The 18905-nt window shown below is 63.5% G+C and overlaps 2 protein-coding genes across 9 annotated transcripts; both read right to left on the bottom strand.

Moving 5' to 3' along the window:
- Positions 1–104: 104 nt before the first annotated feature.
- On the bottom strand, positions 105–7307 carry RAB1B (RAB1B, member RAS oncogene family). The gene is made up of 6 exons (XM_028517388.2): positions 7157–7307; positions 5541–5613; positions 5177–5272; positions 4968–5063; positions 1644–1775; positions 105–1549 (listed from the first exon to the last, which is right to left on the bottom strand). The coding sequence occupies exons 1-6, from the start codon at positions 7168–7170 to the stop codon at positions 1355–1357; spliced, it is 606 nt and encodes a 201-aa protein (XP_028373189.1). The 5' UTR covers positions 7171–7307; the 3' UTR covers positions 105–1354.
- A 608-nt stretch (positions 7308–7915) lies between these two features.
- On the bottom strand, positions 7916–17905 carry KLC2 (kinesin light chain 2). 8 transcript variants are annotated; one of them, XM_028517384.2, is made up of 16 exons: positions 17823–17905; positions 16725–16962; positions 13874–14104; positions 13651–13720; positions 12822–13044; positions 12028–12115; positions 11832–11933; positions 11562–11735; positions 11346–11445; positions 10682–10731; positions 10507–10574; positions 9946–10054; positions 9689–9847; positions 9489–9613; positions 9216–9273; positions 7916–8894 (listed from the first exon to the last, which is right to left on the bottom strand). In XM_028517384.2, the coding sequence occupies exons 2-16, from the start codon at positions 16950–16952 to the stop codon at positions 8811–8813; spliced, it is 1869 nt and encodes a 622-aa protein (XP_028373185.1). In that variant the 5' UTR covers positions 16953–16962; positions 17823–17905; the 3' UTR covers positions 7916–8810. The 8 variants fall into 8 exon arrangements, with proteins under 8 accessions (XP_028373185.1, XP_028373183.1, XP_028373184.1 ...); XM_028517382.1 differs by having other exon boundaries at positions 16725–16991; positions 17823–17904; XM_028517383.1 differs by having other exon boundaries at positions 17617–17893.
- Positions 17906–18905: the final 1000 nt, after the last annotated feature.

Below are 18905 nucleotides of genomic sequence, written 5' to 3'. Positions count from 1 at the left end.
ACACAGCCCACGCGAAGACCCCGCGCAGCCCGCAGACCCCCAGGGCCCCAGTCCCAAGCCCCGCCCCACGAGGCTCCCACCACAGACCGCAACCAGCCGCCACATCCTTGCAAAAACCCGCGGCTCACCCGGGGGCCAGTGGAAATTTATTTTTTTTGTCCTTTCTGTTTTTTCCCCAAGTGGCTTTTCCTTGCAAAATGCCTGACATGACACCATAGGGGAACCTGGGAGTGGGTGGGGCACCCCAAAGGGCAACCCAGGGACTTAAATACAAGCTGGAAGGCAGGGGACAGGAGGGACAGGTGAGAGACAGCACAAGGGACATGGCTTCTCATACAGAGACCAAAGGTTTTTTTTGCAGGAAGAAGCTGTGCCAGAGGGCCGGGGGCGAGGGTCCTGGGCGGGAGGGGCTGGCAGAGAGGCCCCCGACCCTGGGCTGCTCCACACTCCCCAGGGGAGCGGTAGCCCAGGGGCTGAGGGTCTGCCCTCGCGGGCCCCAGGGAAGGGGGCAGTAAGCCAGATGTGCCGCCGCGGCGGAAGGGAGGTGCTGGCAGCGTGAGGGTTAAGGCTGGTGCCTGGCCCCTGGCACAGTGTGCCTTCCACCTCCGCCTGCCTTCGGGACAAAGGGGCACGGTGGGCAGGCGGCACATGGGCCTGGGCAGGGGCGGCAGGAGCGGGCTCCCCCTGGGCACAAGACACAGGCCCAGCTCGGCTGCCCGCCCACCTGCCCGAGGTGTGCTCAGACCCCACCGCAGCTGGACGGCTGGAGCTGTGAGTGTGGGAGGGGTGGGAGCAGAGGCAGGGCGGGGGGAAGGGTGGGCTGCAGGCCTCTTGCAGCCCCCATCCTGTCCTGAGGTCTGGCCCAGGGCCCTGGATCCCAGGTGCTGGATCCCCTGGCCCCCTTCCTGGCCCTGGGTGCTGACTCCAGCCAGAGGCAGTAGAGGCGAGGGAGGCCCTCAGCTCTTGAGGAAGGGGTGGGTGGGGGAGAGAAGGAAGAAGGAGAGAGAGAGAAACCCGCTGCAGCATACATGGGGGCAGAGGGGGACAGACGGACAGAGGAGCCCTCATCCCAGAGAAAGGCGGGCGGGCGGTGGGGCATCTTTTAAAGTCACCCAGAGGTGGCAGCAGAGCAAGCCCCTGCGCCCGCCCCCGCCCCAGGTCCCGGTGTCCTCCCTTGGGGCCCTGCCAGAACCGAGGCTCAGGATGGCGGGCAGACGGGCCAGAGGGAGATGGGGAGCCCAGGACACCCCAAAGCCACAGACTCAAATGCCCCAGGAGAGGGGGCACTTCCGGTCCCCTCCAGGGGCATCATCTGGAGAAGGTGCCCCCTCCTGTCCCGCCCCACGTGCCCCTCCTAGCAACAGCCGCCACCGGTTTGCTTCACAGGGGTGCTGTCGATCTTGAGGTTGGGCCGCTCACCCCCCGAGGCGGCCCCAGGCCCCATCCGCTTCTTGATTTCAGCAGCCATGGTCATGAACGCCTGCTCCACGTTGGTGGCATTCTTGGCACTCGTCTCCAGGAAGGGGATGCCCAGAGAGTCTGCAAACTCCTGGCGAGGGGACAGGAGAGGAGGGCGGCGGGGTGAGAGGCTGTCAGCCCCAGCACCGCCCCCCCACCCCCGGGGTCCGGCCCCGCCCGCTCACCTTGGCCGTGGTGTTGTCCACCACTTTCTTGGTGGTGAGGTCGCTCTTGTTGCCCACCAGGAGCTTATTGACGTTCTCGCTGGCGTAGCGGTCGATCTCCTGCAGCCACTGCTTCACGTTGGCATAGGACTCCTAGAGGGGCCGGCGGCACAAGTCACTTTGCACCCAGCTCCCGCGCCCACGCGAGGCTTGGAGAATGGGGCCGTGAAGGGAAGGCACTGCCCTGGGCTCAGGGGCCCAGAGGAAGCTCTCCCTCCAGGCTCGGCTCTCCTCCCTCCCAAAAGGCCAGCCCCGCTGTCTGCCAGCAGCCCCGACACCCAAACCGCCTAGGCCTGAGGGCCGGCAGCTGCGCACCTCTCCCTGAGACACAGAAATGGGTTAACCACATGTGAGGGGCAAATGACATCAGAGACAAGCCAGAGGGACGAAGAGAAACAGAGAGTAACGAGTGAGCAAGAATCACCAAGTTCCCACAGGGGCCTCGGAGTCCCTGTAGGTGTGAAGTCTTGGAGCCCGGGGGCAGCGGAGACCCCGGCCTACGAGGGAGACGGCAGTCCCGGGAGCAGAGCCTAACATTCGTCCCGCTCCCGGCGCCGACAGCCTGCTCACCCGGCTCTCCCGGCAGCCCGCCGTGCCCCGCCCCGGCACGCGGACCAAGGACAGAACTTGCAGGGCTGTGCTGGGGCTACAGCTGCTTTCCCTTCTCAGGAGCCAGAGGCCCGATGACTGACATCAGCAGCGTTCAAACTCACAGATGCTGCCGTGCCCCAGGCTGCGCCCTACGCTGGGCGCTGGGGACCAAGGGGAGAGTGGTACCTGGGCCCTCCTCTAAAGCAGTGGGAATGGCAGGGCGAGCCTGGGACACGCACAGTGGCAGGACAGGGAGATGGGGGCTGCAGGGACAGAGGCGGCAGCTGCAGGGCTCCAGGACCACCTCTGCCCGAGGAGGCACAGCTGACCTACGCCTGCAGGGACGGACCGGCCTTGCATGAAAGCCAGTGATGGGGTGGGGCAGGAGGAAAGGTGGGGAGCCGACACACTCCAGGTCCCAGAGTGAGCTGGGAGGGGCTGAGGGCTGCGGGGACTCGGGCTCTGAGCCGGGAGCATGAGGGTGAGGAGGCAGGCCAGTGCATGGAGAGGCTCGGCCCAGATGCCTGCGGCAGCCAGGTGCCAAGGGAGGTTTCCTTAGGAAGGGAGTGTGGGAGCATGCCTGCTTTCTAGGGATCCTAGACAGTCCCGGCCAGAGTGCGGAGGCCAGCCCTGGCCGGTGTGGCTCGGCCCGTTGGAGCACTGTCCCGTAACCCGAAAGGTCTCGGGTTCAGTTCCCAGTCAGGGCGCACGCCCGGGTTGCAGGTTCTGTCCCTCAGGGCACATGCAAGAAGCAGCCGATCCCGTCCATTTTTCTCTCCCTCTCTCCCTCCCTTCCCCTGTCTCTAAAATCAGTAAGCATGTCTTTGGGTGAGGATTGAAAAACTAGAAAAAGAAGTGTAGAGCCCAGATCAGAGCAGCAAGAGAACGGAGCCCAACCGGGAGGTGGCTGGAGTGCTCCAGAGAATGGGAGCCGCGCTCGGAGCCGGGGAAGGCCACCGCGGGCAGAGCCCTGCTCTGCCGTCGCCGGTGCAAGCCCAGACGCGGCACCGGCCTGAGCCTCAGGTCCCCTGCTCGCTTACGGCAGCACCTCCCGGGCGGGCTGTGGCGAGCACGCAATTATGAATGCAAGCCCGTCTCTAACAAGTGCTCAGTGAGAAGGAGCCACTATTGTACCCGTCACTGCTGTTATTACAAGGAGGCAGATAGAGAGAGATGATGGGGGCATGGGGCGAACAGAGGTGGCCTGGGGCTGACGGGAAGGCTAGGGGCAGAGTGTTCGGTCAGCCTAACAGAGACTCGGGGGCTAGTGCAAGGAGACAGGCGAGGCCGGTGCTGGGCATGCAGCACCCTGTAGACGGCACGGGGCTCAGGAGAGGCTGAGAGCAGAAGAGGGCGCCCTTGGAAGCACAGCGCCCCGAGTCCAAGCACGACTCTGGTGGTCCTGCTGTGAGACCGTGGGCAAGTTACTTCACAGCTCTCCAGGCGCGTTTCCTCACCAGGGAAACGGGGACCCCACCACTCAGTCCACTGGGTGGCACTGGGAAGATCGGAATTACGCCGACACCGAGTGCCGGTGGAATGTAGGGCACGGAGGAGATCTACCGTGATAGCTGCTGCGATGCAGGAATCGCAGAACGTAAGGCAGAGGCCGAACCGCACGTGGCCGAAGCTGTGCAGGGAGAGCCGGGAGGAAGACGGGGGCAGGGGCGGGACGCACATGGCACACGACGCGGGGCTGCGGGACCAGCGCAGGACAGGACGAGCCGGTGAGAGGCCCCTGGGAAGGGCACCGATGCAGCAGCACGAGCGGGGAGGCTGGAAGCAGTGCACTCTCCAAGGAGAGGAAAGAGCGTGGAGTCAGAGCCACGAGAGGTCGACCTGGGTGAGAACTGAAACGAGGTCACAGGACTTGGCAGTCAGAGGTCCTTGGTGACCTTTGTCTATGTGCGGCACAGTTCACCCTCGGCCTGTTGTCCAGGAGGTGTGGCAAGTCCCTAGTGAGGGAAGAGCCTGCCGTGCCCCGGAGCAGGGCCCTGGCGCCAACCTGGGAACCTCCACGTCCCCAGAGCCTGGCCCCACCGAACGGCCGGGTTCGGCAGAAAGAACGAGGCAGGCAGCGTCCCCAGACCGAGGCGTCTGCCTCTGTCACGTGCCCAGCTGCAGGGCTCCGAGCTAGTCTCCTTCCGCTCTGACCCGCCTCACCTGTGACACGGGGGCACAAGTGTCACAGACACCAAAAGACCATGGCAGGCCCTGCCAGCCCCAAGGTGTGCTGGGGCTATTTCTGGTTGGCAGCATCACGACTGCTGCCACAGGCACACGACAAGCCGCCGCCCGGACGCAGGGCTCCCAGACCCCTGCTCGGCCCAGGCCCACAGCGGGGCCCCTCGCTTCCCTGCCTGAGGCTCTCCCACCGCTTCTCCGGTGTCTTCACACGGGAGGCCCCGGACCCAGCGCAGCACCCACCCAACCAAACTCCCCCGGAACACGGGTGCCGGAGGGTCTACAATAAGGAGGCAAGTGTGGCGGGGCGGGGAGGGGCGAGGCCTGGCTCTACCAAGACCCCGCAGCAGGGAGGATCTGTGCCCACGCTGTTCCCCTCTTGGTGACGAGGGTCCACGTCCAGTCTCCTCCCCGGGCCACATCAGGGAGAGAGGGTGGGGAGGGCAAAAAGCAGCCCGAGCCAAGGACCTGAGGCCGAGAAGGCAAAGCTGGGGAAGGTGAGCCGAGTACCTGGTCGGTGACATCGTACACCACAATGATGCCGTGAGCCCCCCGGTAGTAGCTGGATGTGATGGTCCGGAACCGCTCCTGACCAGCTGTGTCCCACTACGAGACAGTGCGAGGGGAGGGCAGGTGAGCCCTGGGCTCCATGCCCAGAGCCCCTCCCCTTCCGTGGCGGGTGCCTCTGGGCCAGGGACTTTGGGAAGGCCGGCACTCACGATCTGAAGTTTGATGGTCTTGCCATCCAGCTCAATGGTTCGGATCTTGAAGTCCACCCCGATGGTGCTGATGTAGCTCTCTGTGTATGTGTCATCCTGGAAGGTGCAGGGGCCAGAGACACGGCCTGATGAACCGCTGGAGGCCCAACTGGAAACCCTCCCTCTCGTTTCCTGCCCCAGCACAGCTCCTAACTGCAGCCAGTCTGCCCGCCAGCGCCCCTGTTCCGTCCGCTGCGTGGCTGGCCGGTCCTGCAACTTCATCCTCAGCCCCCCAGGTCTTGCAACTTCTGTGCTCTGGGCTGCCCCGTCCCCTCCAGCCACCAGCCAGAAACCCAGATGCGCGCAGGGGAGCCTTCTTACTCACAGCAAACCGCAGGAGCAGGCACGACTTGCCCACGCCCGAGTCACCGATCAAAAGCAGCTTAAACAGGTAGTCACTAGAGAGAAAGAGTGAAAAGGTGTGAGGCAAGGGAGGAAGCCCACCTGCCACCATCCTGAAGTCTCAGCCACAGCAACCTCCCACGCTCAGGCACCGCTTTAGAGCACGGAAGTGCTCACAAGATCCTCCCACAAGTCCTGTGGGGTGGGGAGAGCTGACCACCCCCCACAACAGAGTTGGCCCCGAGGCCTGAGTATGAATTCCCACTTGACAGAAAGGAAACTGAGGCACGGGAAGGACGAGATTTGCAGAGGATCACAGAAAGTCAGGTGACAGAGCTGGGTGTCCTAGCCTGACTCTGGGCAGACCCTCTGGCCTGCAGTCCAGTAGGGGCTATTCAGGGAGCCCCCTCCACTGCCCTGCGGGGCAGTGGCGTGGCAGGGGAGGCCCCAGCAGTGGGAGCCAGGGCCCGGCCTAGGCCTCAACGTTATTCAGTGAATATCTATGTAAAGAGCTGTGAAGAGCTCGGGGTGAAGCGTCTAAGGAGAGGTGGCAACCATAACAGACGGCGGTTAAACTGCAGTGAGTTCCTACTTGTGCCTGGTCCTGTGCTAAGTACCTTCAGACTGGAGACCAGGTTCAGACTCCAAAGTCTCTGTCAGTTCCCCTCTCAATCCCCTTACGCTCCCGCTCAGAGCCTCCCGCTTCCCCAAGGAAATATGAGGCCTGGATGCAGAGGAGAAAAGGGAAGTGGCGGAGGAGGAAGGGGGTAACTGACAGCGGGGGAAAACTGTCAATGAGAAGTCTGGGGCAGAACTGTGGGCCACCTACCCGCAGGGGGAGTGACTGAGAAGGAGAGTTTGAGAAAAAGAGAATCCCACTGGGGGGGGGGGGGGCGCAAATGCCACATCCATCTAAACTCCACCAGCAGTGTGACAGCCAAAGGAAGGGGTGTGACGGTGGCGCTGGGGCCTGCGCAAAGGTGAGGAGAGGTCGGGAAGGGACGGCCGCAGGGAGCGGAGCGGCAGGGCAGCCAGACGGAGACAAGGGGCGAAGCAGCAGCCCCGGAGGGGAAGACCTCCGGGAGAGCTACCCAGAGCGGCGTCTGAGGCCTCCCGCGTCCAAGCAGCCCCTGGGCCAGCCCCGAGAACCGGATTCCAGATTTACAGCCCGACCTAAAGGGCCCGGGTCTGAACCGAGACCAGGAACCGTCTGATGACAGCTCCAAAACGCTGCGGCCGTCGTCAGCCCACAGATCTCCACTTTCAACCAGGTGGGGAAACTGAGGCCCGGAAAAACCAGGGCTGCGGGGTCACCGGGCCGATAAGGCCTGGTAAGGCCAGTCCCTCGGCCTGCCAGTGGTGCTTTCGGGGGCGCAGTCTCTGGGGCCCTGAGCGTAAGAACTCGGGGTGTGGAGCCGGGGTCCTGGGGCCCCCGGGGGAGGGGCAGGACCCGGATGTGGGGGGGGGGGGTCAGCGGAAGAGGGACCCGGATGTGGGGGCGCCGCGCAGTCCTGACCCAGGCCAGACAACCCCGGTAAGCGTACAGCCCCGCACTCGGGATCGAGGCTGCGCCGGACGGCGCGGGCGGGGCTCACTCACTATTCGGGGTTCATGGCGGCAGCGGCAGCCCGCTCGGTCGCTCCCAGTCGGCTCTGCTCCGCCTCCCGTTCCAAGATGGTGGCCGCTCCGCCCCAGTGGCCCCGCCCGCGGCGCGCAGCCGCAAACAGTCGCAACTGGGGCCTCGCCGCATTGCTTCTCGGAACTTGTAGTCTCCTTACATTGACACATCCACACTCTCACACACACAAACACGCGCACGCTGCGCAGGCGGAAACTGGGAAGCCCGGGCTTCCTAGCCCGCACATTGCCTCCTGGGGCTTGTAGTTCGTTCTCTAGACATACCTGGGCTTGAGTTAGAAGTTCGATTTAGGACTGGGATTGACACCTTCCACCTCTGCCTGACAAAGGTGGTTATCTCTACCCTCCTAGCTCCCGGAGCTGTAGAAGTTCATTTATCTAGGGTTCTTTGTGTGCTGGCGCTCCTAACTCAGTCACAGGCCCCAGGGGAAAGTGTCACCATCCACCTTTTATAGATGAAAAAATCGAGTCTTGGGCAACTTGCTCAAGGTCCGACAGCTCAATAAGGGTCAGAGCTCCATCAAGGACCGCAGTTTCTGGAGCCTCAGGGCTAACCTGGGGACCCCGCACAATTGCAGGACAAGAGCACAGTATCTGGATTCCCGCTGCGAGGGACGGGAAGAGAGCGACCCCTCCCCCCTCATTAGCAGCCTTCCCCGACCCCACCCCCAACCTAGAGACGCTGGGAACCCTCGGCCTCAGCCCCGAAACAAGCCTGGCTCAGATTCAAACCGTCTTTATTTCTACAGCAACATTTGAAAATAGAGAGCGACCGCCTCACCCCCCAACAGGGGCAGCCCCTCCTGCCACAGGGGGACATCACTGTCCCTCGAGAAGCTGCAGGGGTGGGGGAAGGCGTGGCTGGATGGCTCGATGGGCCGTGCCCGGGGCGGGGTCAGGCCGTGCCTGGGCGGGGCCGGGCGGGAAGGGCAGTGCATAAGGCCGGGATGCGATGCAGGGCAGGGCCCGGCGGTGAAGGTCAGTGGAGGGCTCTCTATCCTGGGGCACAGGGCGATGACCGGGCAGGACGCACTCTCTGAGTCCGGGAGGAGTGCTGTAAGTCCAAGGGAACCCTTTGGAGAGGCCCCTGAGATGTGTGTGGAGCCTGGGAGATACCACCGCGCGGAATGGGGGTGATTAAGGCCTGGGCGGTACCACTAGAGAAGGGCGGGTGGAGGGAGGCCCGGGCAGTACCTTGGACTGAGGGTCGGGGCGCGGCCAATAACTTATTTCTCTATATACAGAAGCAACGGCCGGGGGGAGGGCAGGGGTGCTGACGGGATGGCAGGTGCTTAGTGTTCTCGGCTCTGGGGTCAGGGGATGGTGGGCCACTGAGTCTCCACCGGGAAGACCCCAGTCAGCCTCTCTCACTGGCCCTGAACTTGGGATGCGGGGGGCCCTGATGAAGGAATAAATAAGGGGTAGAGCTGCGGGGGGCAGGCCCAGCCTCCATGGCTCAAGCTGGGACAACAAGGGAGGAGGTTACCCTGAGATTAAACAGAAAAGACAAGGGTCCTGGGGAGAGACAGGTGGGGCAAGCAGCAGGCCCATGCGCAGGGCTGGGGGCGGGGGCAGTGCCGGGCGGAGGCTCGGGCAGCCCGCTGCCCCGTCAGTATTAGTCCACCAGGGAGCTTCGTCGGGACAGGTCCATGGAGCTGGAGCTGAGGGTGCGGCTGTCCGAGAGGCCTGTGCCTCCAGGCTGTGGGCAGAGGGGGCAGGAGGCTCAACCTCGGGCAGCTGCCAGTCTGTGATTCCCCGGCCCACAGGGGAAGGGGTCTGACTGGCCAGAGTCCCTGCGCCCGGGGCCTCACCCCCTGCCCATCTCCACAGTGACCGTGTTGGCACTGCCACTTGCATGTCTACCCAGGCAGGACCTGGGTTTCCCTAATTTGTCTCCCCCGTGTCCAGCCCAAAGTCGGCCTGGGACAGAGACAGGACATGTTGCTCGAGGAGAAGCTCGGCAGGGACACAGGACGCGTAGGCCTGCAGCCCCCGGGCCTGGGCGTCCGCCCACCCATACCTGGACCGGCTCTTCCACACTCTTGTTGAGGAAGTTGAGAGAGCTGGCCCGCTTCATCCTGCGGGGAAAGGAAGGCCCATGGGTGCCCACGGTGGAACTTGGGGGGGAAGGGGAAGGGGGTCAGGCAGGGTTTGGGGAGGGAGGCTGATGGGAGGGAACAGCTTGGGTGGGTGGTGGAGCTCCTTGGGTCAGAGGCCCATTTGGGGTTGGGGGTTTGTTGAGTGGGTTCTTGAGGCTCGCCCTGAGTGGGGGGCTTATCAGGCAAAGGCTGACCTGCGGTTAGGGGGCTCCTGGGGGCCCCCACCCTGCAGCTTCTTCACCAGCATCTCACTGCTGCGCCTCAGAGCATCTCGGAGCTTCCCAAAGGAGCCGCTGCGCCGCAGGGAGCCGCTGCCGTCCTGGGGGGTGAACAGGTTTGTCTCCGTGCCACACTGGCCCCACGCCTCTGGGCCCGCCCCCGTCCCGGCACTCACTCCGCTCCACTCGGCTGCGGGCCCTGCCTCCTCCAGGTCAGACTCCGACCGAGCCCCCGCACCCCTGGCCACATCTCGGCTGCCGCGGCGGTCTCCCCGCCCACCACCGCCGTCTTTCAGCAGTTCCACCACTTTGGTCTGGCTTGCGGGGTCCAGGCCCTGAGGAAGTGGAGGGCACATATAGGTGGAGCGACAGGTTGATGGGAGAACACAGGGCCAAGCAGGGCCCTGCCCAGCCCGCAGGTCTGTCGCCCCACCTGCTTGCGGCTGCGGCTGGCACAGTCCTCCAGCGTGTGCGCGGCTTCCAGCTTGCCCTGGCGCCGGTACAGGGCCCCCAAGCTGCGCAGGGTGGTGTTGACCGTGGGACTGCGGACAGGACAGCAAGACTGCCTCAGACTCCGTGTTCCCCAAGCACCAGGGCCTGTCCCGGCGTCCACCTGCACTGGGCTCTGAAGGACCCTCTGGCCCAGCAACAGCTCGAGCCCCCTGCCCAAAGTGTCAGCTCTGTGCTGGGCCCAGCTGCACTCTCCTCCCGTCTGGGAACTAACCCAGGGCTGGGGGCCTGGCCCCAGGGCCCTAATGGGATACTGCCACCAGGACTAAAAGCCAGGAGACCCAAGGATGACACAATCGAAGTTTCTTAGTACAGAAAGCCATTTTGGGACAAGTGGCCTATGACCCAGGCCTTGCATAACAAGCCGAAAGAGAAGAGGCGTGGCCCTGGGGGTGAGCAGCATGAATCGTGCTGCCCGGCCCCGACCCAGGGTACTGGTTCCCTGCTACCTGCTCTGCCACCACCCCTGTGCCACGGTCCTCACCTGTCTACTTTACAGGCCTTGTACCAGCTGCCGTATTCCCCGTAGGGCGTGCTATCCCGGCGCTTGTCCTGGGGGAAAGGACGGTCAGGGCAAGCAGGGAGAGAAGGGCCTCCCTCCGCACATTCCCTCCCTCCCTGGACACCCCGCCCCCCGGCAGCCCTGCCCGCAGAGCTACCTTGCTGTCCTCCCGTTCCTCTGCGTGCATCCAGATGGGCTTGTTGTCCCCTGCGGAGCGAAAGGGGGCTGTCACCAGCCTGCCCTATCGGCCTCTCCTGGCTGGGCTGATCATAAGACAGGCCTGGGGAGGGGGTCTCGGGTAGCCAGGAAGGACCAAGGTTCGGCTTTGTTGAATGACTGAACGAAAGTCAGACCCGAAACATCATTGACAGTCCCCCGGAGCAGAGAATGACTGTGGCACGGGCTCGCGCTGGAGGGGCGTGGGGGAGCAGGCCCTCAGAAACCTTGGGCCCACAGTCTAAGACATGCGCTGAGCCTGGATGATGGGCCAGGCCGAAGGATCCCAGAGCAGGAAATGACTGAACATCAGGGGCCAGAAGGCAGTACCCCAGAGGGGGGACATCTGGCCTTGGCCTTCCCAGTAGGCGGGAGTTGCCCCAAGGAGAAAGGGGAGGCTCTGAGCCAAGGGCACTGCAGGGTATGCAAAGGGTGTGCATGGCACAGGCGGGGCCCAGGAGGTGTGTGTACATGCTCACGTGTGCACACGAGTGCTGGGGACCAGCCAGACCCAGGTACGAGGGCCTGCCTGGCTGCTTCGGAAGGTGATGGCCGAGGAAGCCCGCGCCGGGCGAGCTGGGGGCACAGGGCAGCCGTGGACTCACCATTGACGGAGCCAAACTCCTTCTCGTGAGCACGGGTGAGGATCTCCTTGTACAGGATCTCTGCATCCTGGTACTTGCCCTGCTTCAGGTAGCAGGAGGCCTGGAGGGGCAGGGGGCAGAGGGTGAACAGGACGCAGGCAGCTGCGCCTTTTCTTCTCCCAACCTCCTTCCTGCCTGCCTGCCTCCCTCCCTCCAGCCCCTCCTGGCCCAGGGTACCAGGTTATTCTTGGTCTTGGCCACGTTGGGGTCGTCAGGCCCGAGGCGCGTGGCATAGATCTCCAGCGCCCGCCGGTAGTAGTACTCCACCTCCTCAGCTTTGCCCTGGTTCTGGCACAGCAGCGCCAGGTTGCTCAGCTGCTTGGCCACGTCTGGATGGAACTTGCCCAGGACCTGGGATGAGAGTGGGAGCCAGCGGCCAGGCTCAGAGCAGGCCTAGGCCCCCTGCCTGCCCAGCCACCTGGCCCGCCCAGCCCTGCCTGCTCGCACCTTCTCCCGGATCTCCAGCGCCCGCTTGCACAGAGGCTCGGCCTCCTTGTACTTGCCCCGCTTGCCATACAGAACTGCCAGGTTGTTTAATGTTGCGGCCACCTGGGGAGGGGAAGGCGCAGGGTCAGAATGGAGGCTCTGACCTGGGAGCTGCAGAGAGCAGCGGCAACCCCCGCCTCCACCCACTGTCACTCACAGCCGGGTGGTCCTTGCCCAGTGTCTTCTCTCGAATGGCCAGGGCATCATTGAGCAGGTGGGCAGCCTCCTTGTACTTGTTCTGGTCCCTGGGGATAAGGAGAAGTACGGAGAGGGTTTCCTCCGGCCCAGGCCCTGCCCATAGTGGTCCGCGATCCCTCGATCACTCCTCCTGCATGTACTGAGTGGGCGTGACTACGACCCGGAGCACGGGGGACCTGGTCAGCCTCTGCCCTCCAGGGGCTGGGGGCGGGGGCCTTCGGGTAATTCACTCACAACTCACCAGGACATACAGTGCTGGGGTAGGAGGCAGACTCCCCCAGAAACCACTGCCACCGCCTCGTGTCCAACGCACCTCGTTCTGTACTCCCCAGGGTCTTTGCTCATGCTGCTTTCTGCTAGGGAAACCTTTTCCAGTCCCTCGAGTTCTGGGCAGACTCATCTTTCACCCAAGACCCTACTCAGGCCACGGCGCCTAGAGGAGCTGAGCCTATGCCCTGGTGCCCCAGGAGCCCTTGTGTGCTGCCCACCGCACGCCCCACCCCGCCCCGGCTGTGCCCGAGCCTTGCGCCTCCACCAGACTGAGGCTTATTCTCGCTGCTAGCCGAGACCCACGCAAGCCCAGGCACCCGGGGCTCAGCCTCCTTGGGCACAAGCTCCCCTCTCTGCTGCCCCACTGCCTAGAGGAGCCCGAGTCGTGGCCTCGGCAGGCACCCAGGGTTCGTGACCCAGGCCTGGAGCCCCTGGGATGAGTGCAGGTGCTCCCATGGGTGCCTGTGGCCAGGGCGACCTCACCGGTAGACCAGCGCCAGGATGTTCAGCATGGTGGCCACGTCGGGGTGGTCATGACCTGACGTCTTCTCCAGGTCTTCGAGAGCCTGCTTGCAGAGTGGCACGGCCACCTCGTAGCGGCCCTGGGAGGCGTACTGGATCACCAGGTTGTGCAGGGTGCGGAGCCGTGCTGGGATCTCATAGCCTCCGTGCTGGGCGGCCACATCCCCTCCTCCAGGGCTGGGGGCTGCAAGGCCAAGGGCAGGAGCTCAGATGTACCTACCTGTCCCCTAAGCTGGGCTGGCGCATGCCAACCATGCCTTTAACTCACCTGACATGTGGCCCTGGGCAAGTTACGATTTGGCCTCAGTTTCTCTGTATTTAGAGTGGGTCTAGTCACCCCCCAGAAAGAGCTGTGATGTCTCAGTGCCAGTCATTCAAGCTCTGTGTCCTAGTGCAAAGCACCTGACCTCCGGCCCTCAGTCTCCACAGCTGCAGGAGGGAGGCTCCGACACTCGCACCCAGCACCGTCAGCAAGGCGAGCGCTGACACCGCACACACGCCCTCCTTTAACCCGCAGAGGCGGCTCAGCGAGGAAAAAACTCTGCCAGTGGTCCCAGAGCGCCCAGTGGCACCGCTCCGAAGCTCTGAACTGTGAAGCCAGCTCCTTACAGAGCTTGAAGGGTGTGTGTGGGGGAGCAAACGGAACACCCGCCACTGAAGCTCTAACACTGGGATGTGATGGTCAGAAACGAGGCAGGGAAGAACGTGGCAGCCACTTGGCCCGTTTCTGATGACCTCTGGGGCCCAAGGCCCGCCCCCCCCCACCCCAGACCCAGGTGCCCCTCCACACCTGGGCTCTGCTCCTCCTCGTTGGGGAACAGGTCATCCAGAGAGTCTTTGGGGACGTCCCCCTTCTCCTCCTGGGCGGGAAGACAGGATAAGCATCAGGGAAGGAAGCGCCAGGCAGCCCAGGTGCGGCGGCCGGGTGGGAGCCAAGTGTGCATCACACTATCCCCTCCCTGCCCCCGGGCACCCTGGTCTGGTGGCCCTGCAGTGGCCGTGGTAGGACTCACGTTGGGGGAGGTGTCCTCATCCAGCTTTCGGATCTGGCTCATGAACAGCAAGTGCTGCTTCTCCTCCTCGAGCTGGGCCACGGCCTGCTCACTGCGCTGCAGCTTCTGCTGCGTCCCCGCCAGCTCCTCTCGCAGCCACTGGTTCTCCTGCACCAGGCGCCGCACCTGCGCCCGCAGCTTCTGCTTCTCCGACTCCACGGCCCCCAGGTGGCTCGAAAGCGCCAGGATCACCTGTGGCAGCCAGCCCGGGTACAGGTCAGAGGCCCGTGCACCCCCAGTCGGGGCCCCCTGGGGTGCTGCGGCCCAGTGGAGGGCAAGGCCCGGCCCTCCCTGTGAGGGGCTGCAGGGTCAAGGGACTTGAAGTTCTCTTCTCATCAGGGAGTTTTCCCTCAAGGCCCCAGGCAGCCCATAGTACAAGACCTGAACCCAGGAGGCTTGGGGATCCCCAACTCCTTCCTTCTGGGGTCAGAAGCCCTGGGGGGTCCTTGGCCAGCTCTGCTGGACTCTAAGGAAGTCCGTCCCTCTGCCTGGGCCTCCAGCTCGTTCCCTGCACTGATGGGCCAGCTCCCTCCTCACTGCGCTGACGGTGAAGGGGGCCGGTCAGGGCGCGGTGCTTCCCCTGAGCTGACCCTTGTCTTCCTTCGTCTCTCCTGGGGCTGTCCTCGAGCCCCTGCAGCCACAGCCCCTGTATCACTTTCTCAAGGAACCCTGTCGGATGGCGGCAAGACCCCACCCTGACCTCCGCCGAGGGTCCAGGCGAGCCCCTGCCCTTCTGCTGCTCTGAGCGGGGGAAGGGGTGCATCTCCCAGCAGCTGGTCTGGGGGACGACAGGGCAGGCAAGGAAATCCAGAGGCTTAACCCTCCCCCTGTCCCCAACCTCTGTGACGCCTCTCCCGAGCTCCCAGGCTCTCCCTGCCTCGGGGCCTTGCACGAGCTCTGCCCTTTCTCCATCCTTCACGCCCAGGGTCATTTCCGCAGTGAAATTCTTCTCTCTCGTGCCCGCCGTCCCAGGAAAGCAGGGCACCTTCCACTCCCTCCGTGCCACGCTGCTGCCCATCTGCGCCAGGGCCTGCCTGCACTGGCGGGGGGGCCTGTGTGCTCCGCTCTGCACCTGGCAGCCAACCGGCCGAGGACTGAATGACCAACACGTCACCCTCCAGAGGCCCAGGCGGTCTGGGACTTTGTGCTTTCCAGTGGACTAGCAAACACCTAAACGCCAAGTGTTTTCACAACTACTAGCTTTAAAAAAAAAAATTCCCTAAATGACCTGGAAGTATATACAGCAGATGGCATGATCCCAATTTTACAGACAAGGAAACCAAGATGGTACCACCTGCTCAGAATTCACAGAGCCAGCCGTGTCTCAGCCGAGATCTGAGGGGGCCAACACCCCTTCCCCCAAAGCCTACCCCTGTCTGCGTCTGCCTATCGTTCTGGCAGCCCCGACCTCCAGGAGGGCCAAACCAGGACTCCTGAGCACGCAGGCTCTCATCCCCTTAACTTGCTCCAGCCACAAACCTGGGAGTTGCCCTGCCCTCCTCTCTCTCTCTCTCTCTCTCTCTCTCCCTCACACTGTCCCCTGGTCCCCCTGGACCTGCCTCCAGAACAGCTACAACTGGCCCCCTTCCGTCCACCCTCACAGCCACCCCGTCGGCCCAAGCCACCACTTCCCATGTGAATCCCCGCAGTGGCTCCCCAGCTACCTCCCACCTGCCTGCACCCTTGACCCACTATAGTTCATTCTCCACAGCTCAGCCTGAGGGAGCTTCTAAAACCCGAGCCATGCAGTGTGTCGTCCCTTGGCTGCTTAAAGCCCTCCAAAGGCTCCCCCGTGTCCTAAGAATGAAACCCACCCTAGTGAGGCGGAGCGTGGTCTGGCCGCTGCCTGCCCCACAGGTCTCTTCTGTCCCCCTCTCCTTCCCCACGAAGCTCTAGTCACATAGGTCCTCTCTCATCGCTTCCACTGTGACAAGGTCTTTCCCACCGCAGGACCTTTGCACAAGCAACTCTCGCCCTCCTCCCTCTTCTGGAGGCTGGTGCATTTCTTCCTTCGGGTCTTGGTTTAAATGCCATTCCCTCATAAACCTTGAGGCCTGACCAATACCTAAGACTTCCCATGAACAGCTGCCACAAGCCCTGGCTCACACAGCTCAGTGGATTGAGCACAGGCCTATAAACCAAAGGTCGCCAGTTTGATTCCCAGTCAGGGCACAGGCCTGGGTTGCAAGCCAGGTCCCCAGTAGGGGATGTATAAGAGGCAACCATACATTGATGTTTCTTTCCCTTTCTCCCTCCCTTCCTTTCTCTCTAAAAATAAATAAATAAGATCTTTAAAAAAAAAAGCTATTACAAGATCTTGTTCTTTTCTCTGGAGAACTTATCACAATGTGTCACAGAGGCGTGTGTGTTTCTGGCCGTGCTTCTATGGGCTAGGGTAGGAAGCTCGTCCGTCTCCTTGGGCTTGCATCCCTGGCACCCGACACCCTGCCTGGCACACAGTAGGCATTTGATAGCTTACCCGTTAATGAATAAATAAAAGGATGGATGGGAGGTACTCCTCAAGGGTTTCCTTTTTGTTCTCCTATGCAACTCAGCCTTTGCTACCAGCAGAGAAGCTAGGAGGAGGGTTCTGCGTGGGGGCGAAAGGGTGACCAGGGTTTCCCTGGGGCAAGGCCCCCGGGGCCATCTCTGAAGCCCATTCATTCACTTTTCCCAGATATTTACTGGGGTCCTGCCATGGGGCTCCAGGGGACAGATGGTTCCCTGCTCACATTCTGTTCCTGTGTTGCCAGAATCCCTCCGGAAGGCCCCAACCCTCCCTCCTGTGGCCTCCCACCTGAGCACCCCCTACCTGGGCTTCCCCCAGTCCCAGCTCGATGGCCTCCAGGGAGCGGCGCAGGAGGACACAGCGCTCCTGCGAGCCGGGCTCAGCATCGCCGGCTTCGGGAGCCACCAAGGGAGCGAGAAGGGCACGATGCTCCCCGCGCAGGGTCTCCAGCCCCTGGATGACCGCCTTGGTGCCCAGCACGATCTCATCCTGGCTCAGCTTCTCCTCTCGCGGAAGCACCATCGTGGCCATGGCCTTGATCCTGTGAAGGCGAGGGGGCGGGTGCTGGGCCTGGGGCCACAGCGCGGTCCGCCCAGAATTAGGTAAACACCTCTGGTCCCCGGACGCCTGGGTCCCCGGGGTGCCCCGGTCCCCTCATCAGCAGCACGCACCGTGCCTGCTCTCGGCCTACAGGGGGCGCGCCTAGCTCGTCTTGGCCCAGGAGACGCAATGCGGTGAGGCCAAGTGAGGCTGGACCCGGATTCGGCCCAGACCACCAGTTCAGGCCGGCTCAGGCGGCCCAGTCTCCGGGCTTCCCCGGAGGACTCTCTTAGCCAGGGCAGCGTGCGTCGGGGGACAGGCCTGCGGGGATCCTGGGGTCTCACTCCCATGCGGGGGACCCCGGCCCCTCAGGGAGGTACAGCCCCAGCCCCTCCGGCAGCCCCCTCCTCCCTAACAGGCATTCCGGGCCCCAGAGGCCCTCCTCTTGGGCACAGGAGCAGAGATCTCGGGTCCTTAGTCACCCCAGACCCCGCCCACGACGACCCTCCCCATAGGCCGGCGCGACGCCCAGAGGGCATTTCCCCCGAAAAGGCCGAGCTCCGGCTCCGGGCCACCCAGGACCGCGCCCCCTCCGTGCGGGTGGGCCCGGCCTTCGCACAGGCCGCGCCCGCGACGACCCCTCCCCTAGGCCTACCCAGAGCCCCGTCTCCGGCGCAATCGCTCCTCCGCGCCGACCTGCGCCTCCCGCTCGGGCCCGCCTCCCGCTCGGGTCTGGCTCCCGCTCCGGCTCCGGCTCCCTCTCCGTTTTACTCGGACCCGCTGCCGTGAGCAGATCCCACCGCCTCCATCCCGCCGCCCTTCCCAACAGTCCCTGCGCCGCCTTAAAGGTGAAGCCGCTACCTCAGCGACGTCGGAGGGGGCGAAACGCTCCTCGCCCGCAGGGTGCCTTAAAGGAGCGCGCCAGCCTGGCCTGCTCCAGGCGAGGGGTGGGAGGGCTGGGGCGTGGCCACCAGGGGCGGGGCGGGGCCACCAGGGGCGGGGCGGGGGCTGGCCCCCGGCTCAGGTTCCCAGCAGCGGCCTCCACGCACCTGCGGCCTGGAGTTCGCAACTGGAAACCTTCCTGAGGCCGCAGGCGTGTGGACAGGCTCGGGAAACGGTGAACCTGAAGGCACGCAGTACCGCGGCCAGAGAGGGCAGGGAGAGAAACTGAGGCACAGGGAGCCGGCCCGGAGTCCATAGAGAGAGACACTAGGCACTAGATGACGTGTACTGAGGGAGTTGCCACTCTCTGAGCGTTGTGCATCAGGCGCTTTGGTGCCGTAAATGGGTTAACGCAACCGAATGCTCACAAAGACTCCATGAGCTGGGCACTGCTGTAATCCCCATCTCAGATCTGCCCGACTCCAGGCTCACTCGTCTCTAGAGACTGGTCGTGCCCCCCACCCCGTCCTTCATTCCCTTGTAGGATTCACGGCAACTTAGGGCTGCTTCTTGGGGAGGAAGAGACAGAGATGCCTGGCCGTAAGGGAGAAAAGGGTGGCAAAGGGCAGCCCGGCATCTGCCGAAATGAAGACGCATGCGTCCGTGGGTGAACTCCACAGCCAATGCTGCTGACCAGAGACCATCAGGATAAGGTGATGATGTCATTCGGGGCTCAGATGAAATGTCACCTCTTCAGAGAGCCCTTCCCTGATTTCCGACCCCCCATGTAGAGCAGCCACCCAGCCCATCTCATGCACCCATTTAACTCTTTCTTCAGCATGCATCCCTCCCAGCACTCTTCCTGTCGGTCTCCTGTCCCCTCCCTAGATGCACAGCGAGGCCTGCCTGTCTGGTCCGCTCCCGGAGCAGCCCCTATAACTAGTGTTATAGGCCAACACTCAGTAAGTGCTGGTTATAAGAAAGGGCAGAAGTGCAGTCCCTTCCAGGCCCAAGTGAGGTCTGATGCTCTGCACCCCTGGACTGGGGGCTTTCCTGGCACTT

The sequence above is a fragment of the Phyllostomus discolor genome, chromosome 6 (genome assembly GCF_004126475.2).
Source record: "Phyllostomus discolor isolate MPI-MPIP mPhyDis1 chromosome 6, mPhyDis1.pri.v3, whole genome shotgun sequence".
Taxonomy (NCBI): Eukaryota; Metazoa; Chordata; class Mammalia; order Chiroptera; family Phyllostomidae; genus Phyllostomus; species Phyllostomus discolor.
This window is presented reverse-complemented; position numbering and strand designations above follow the sequence as displayed.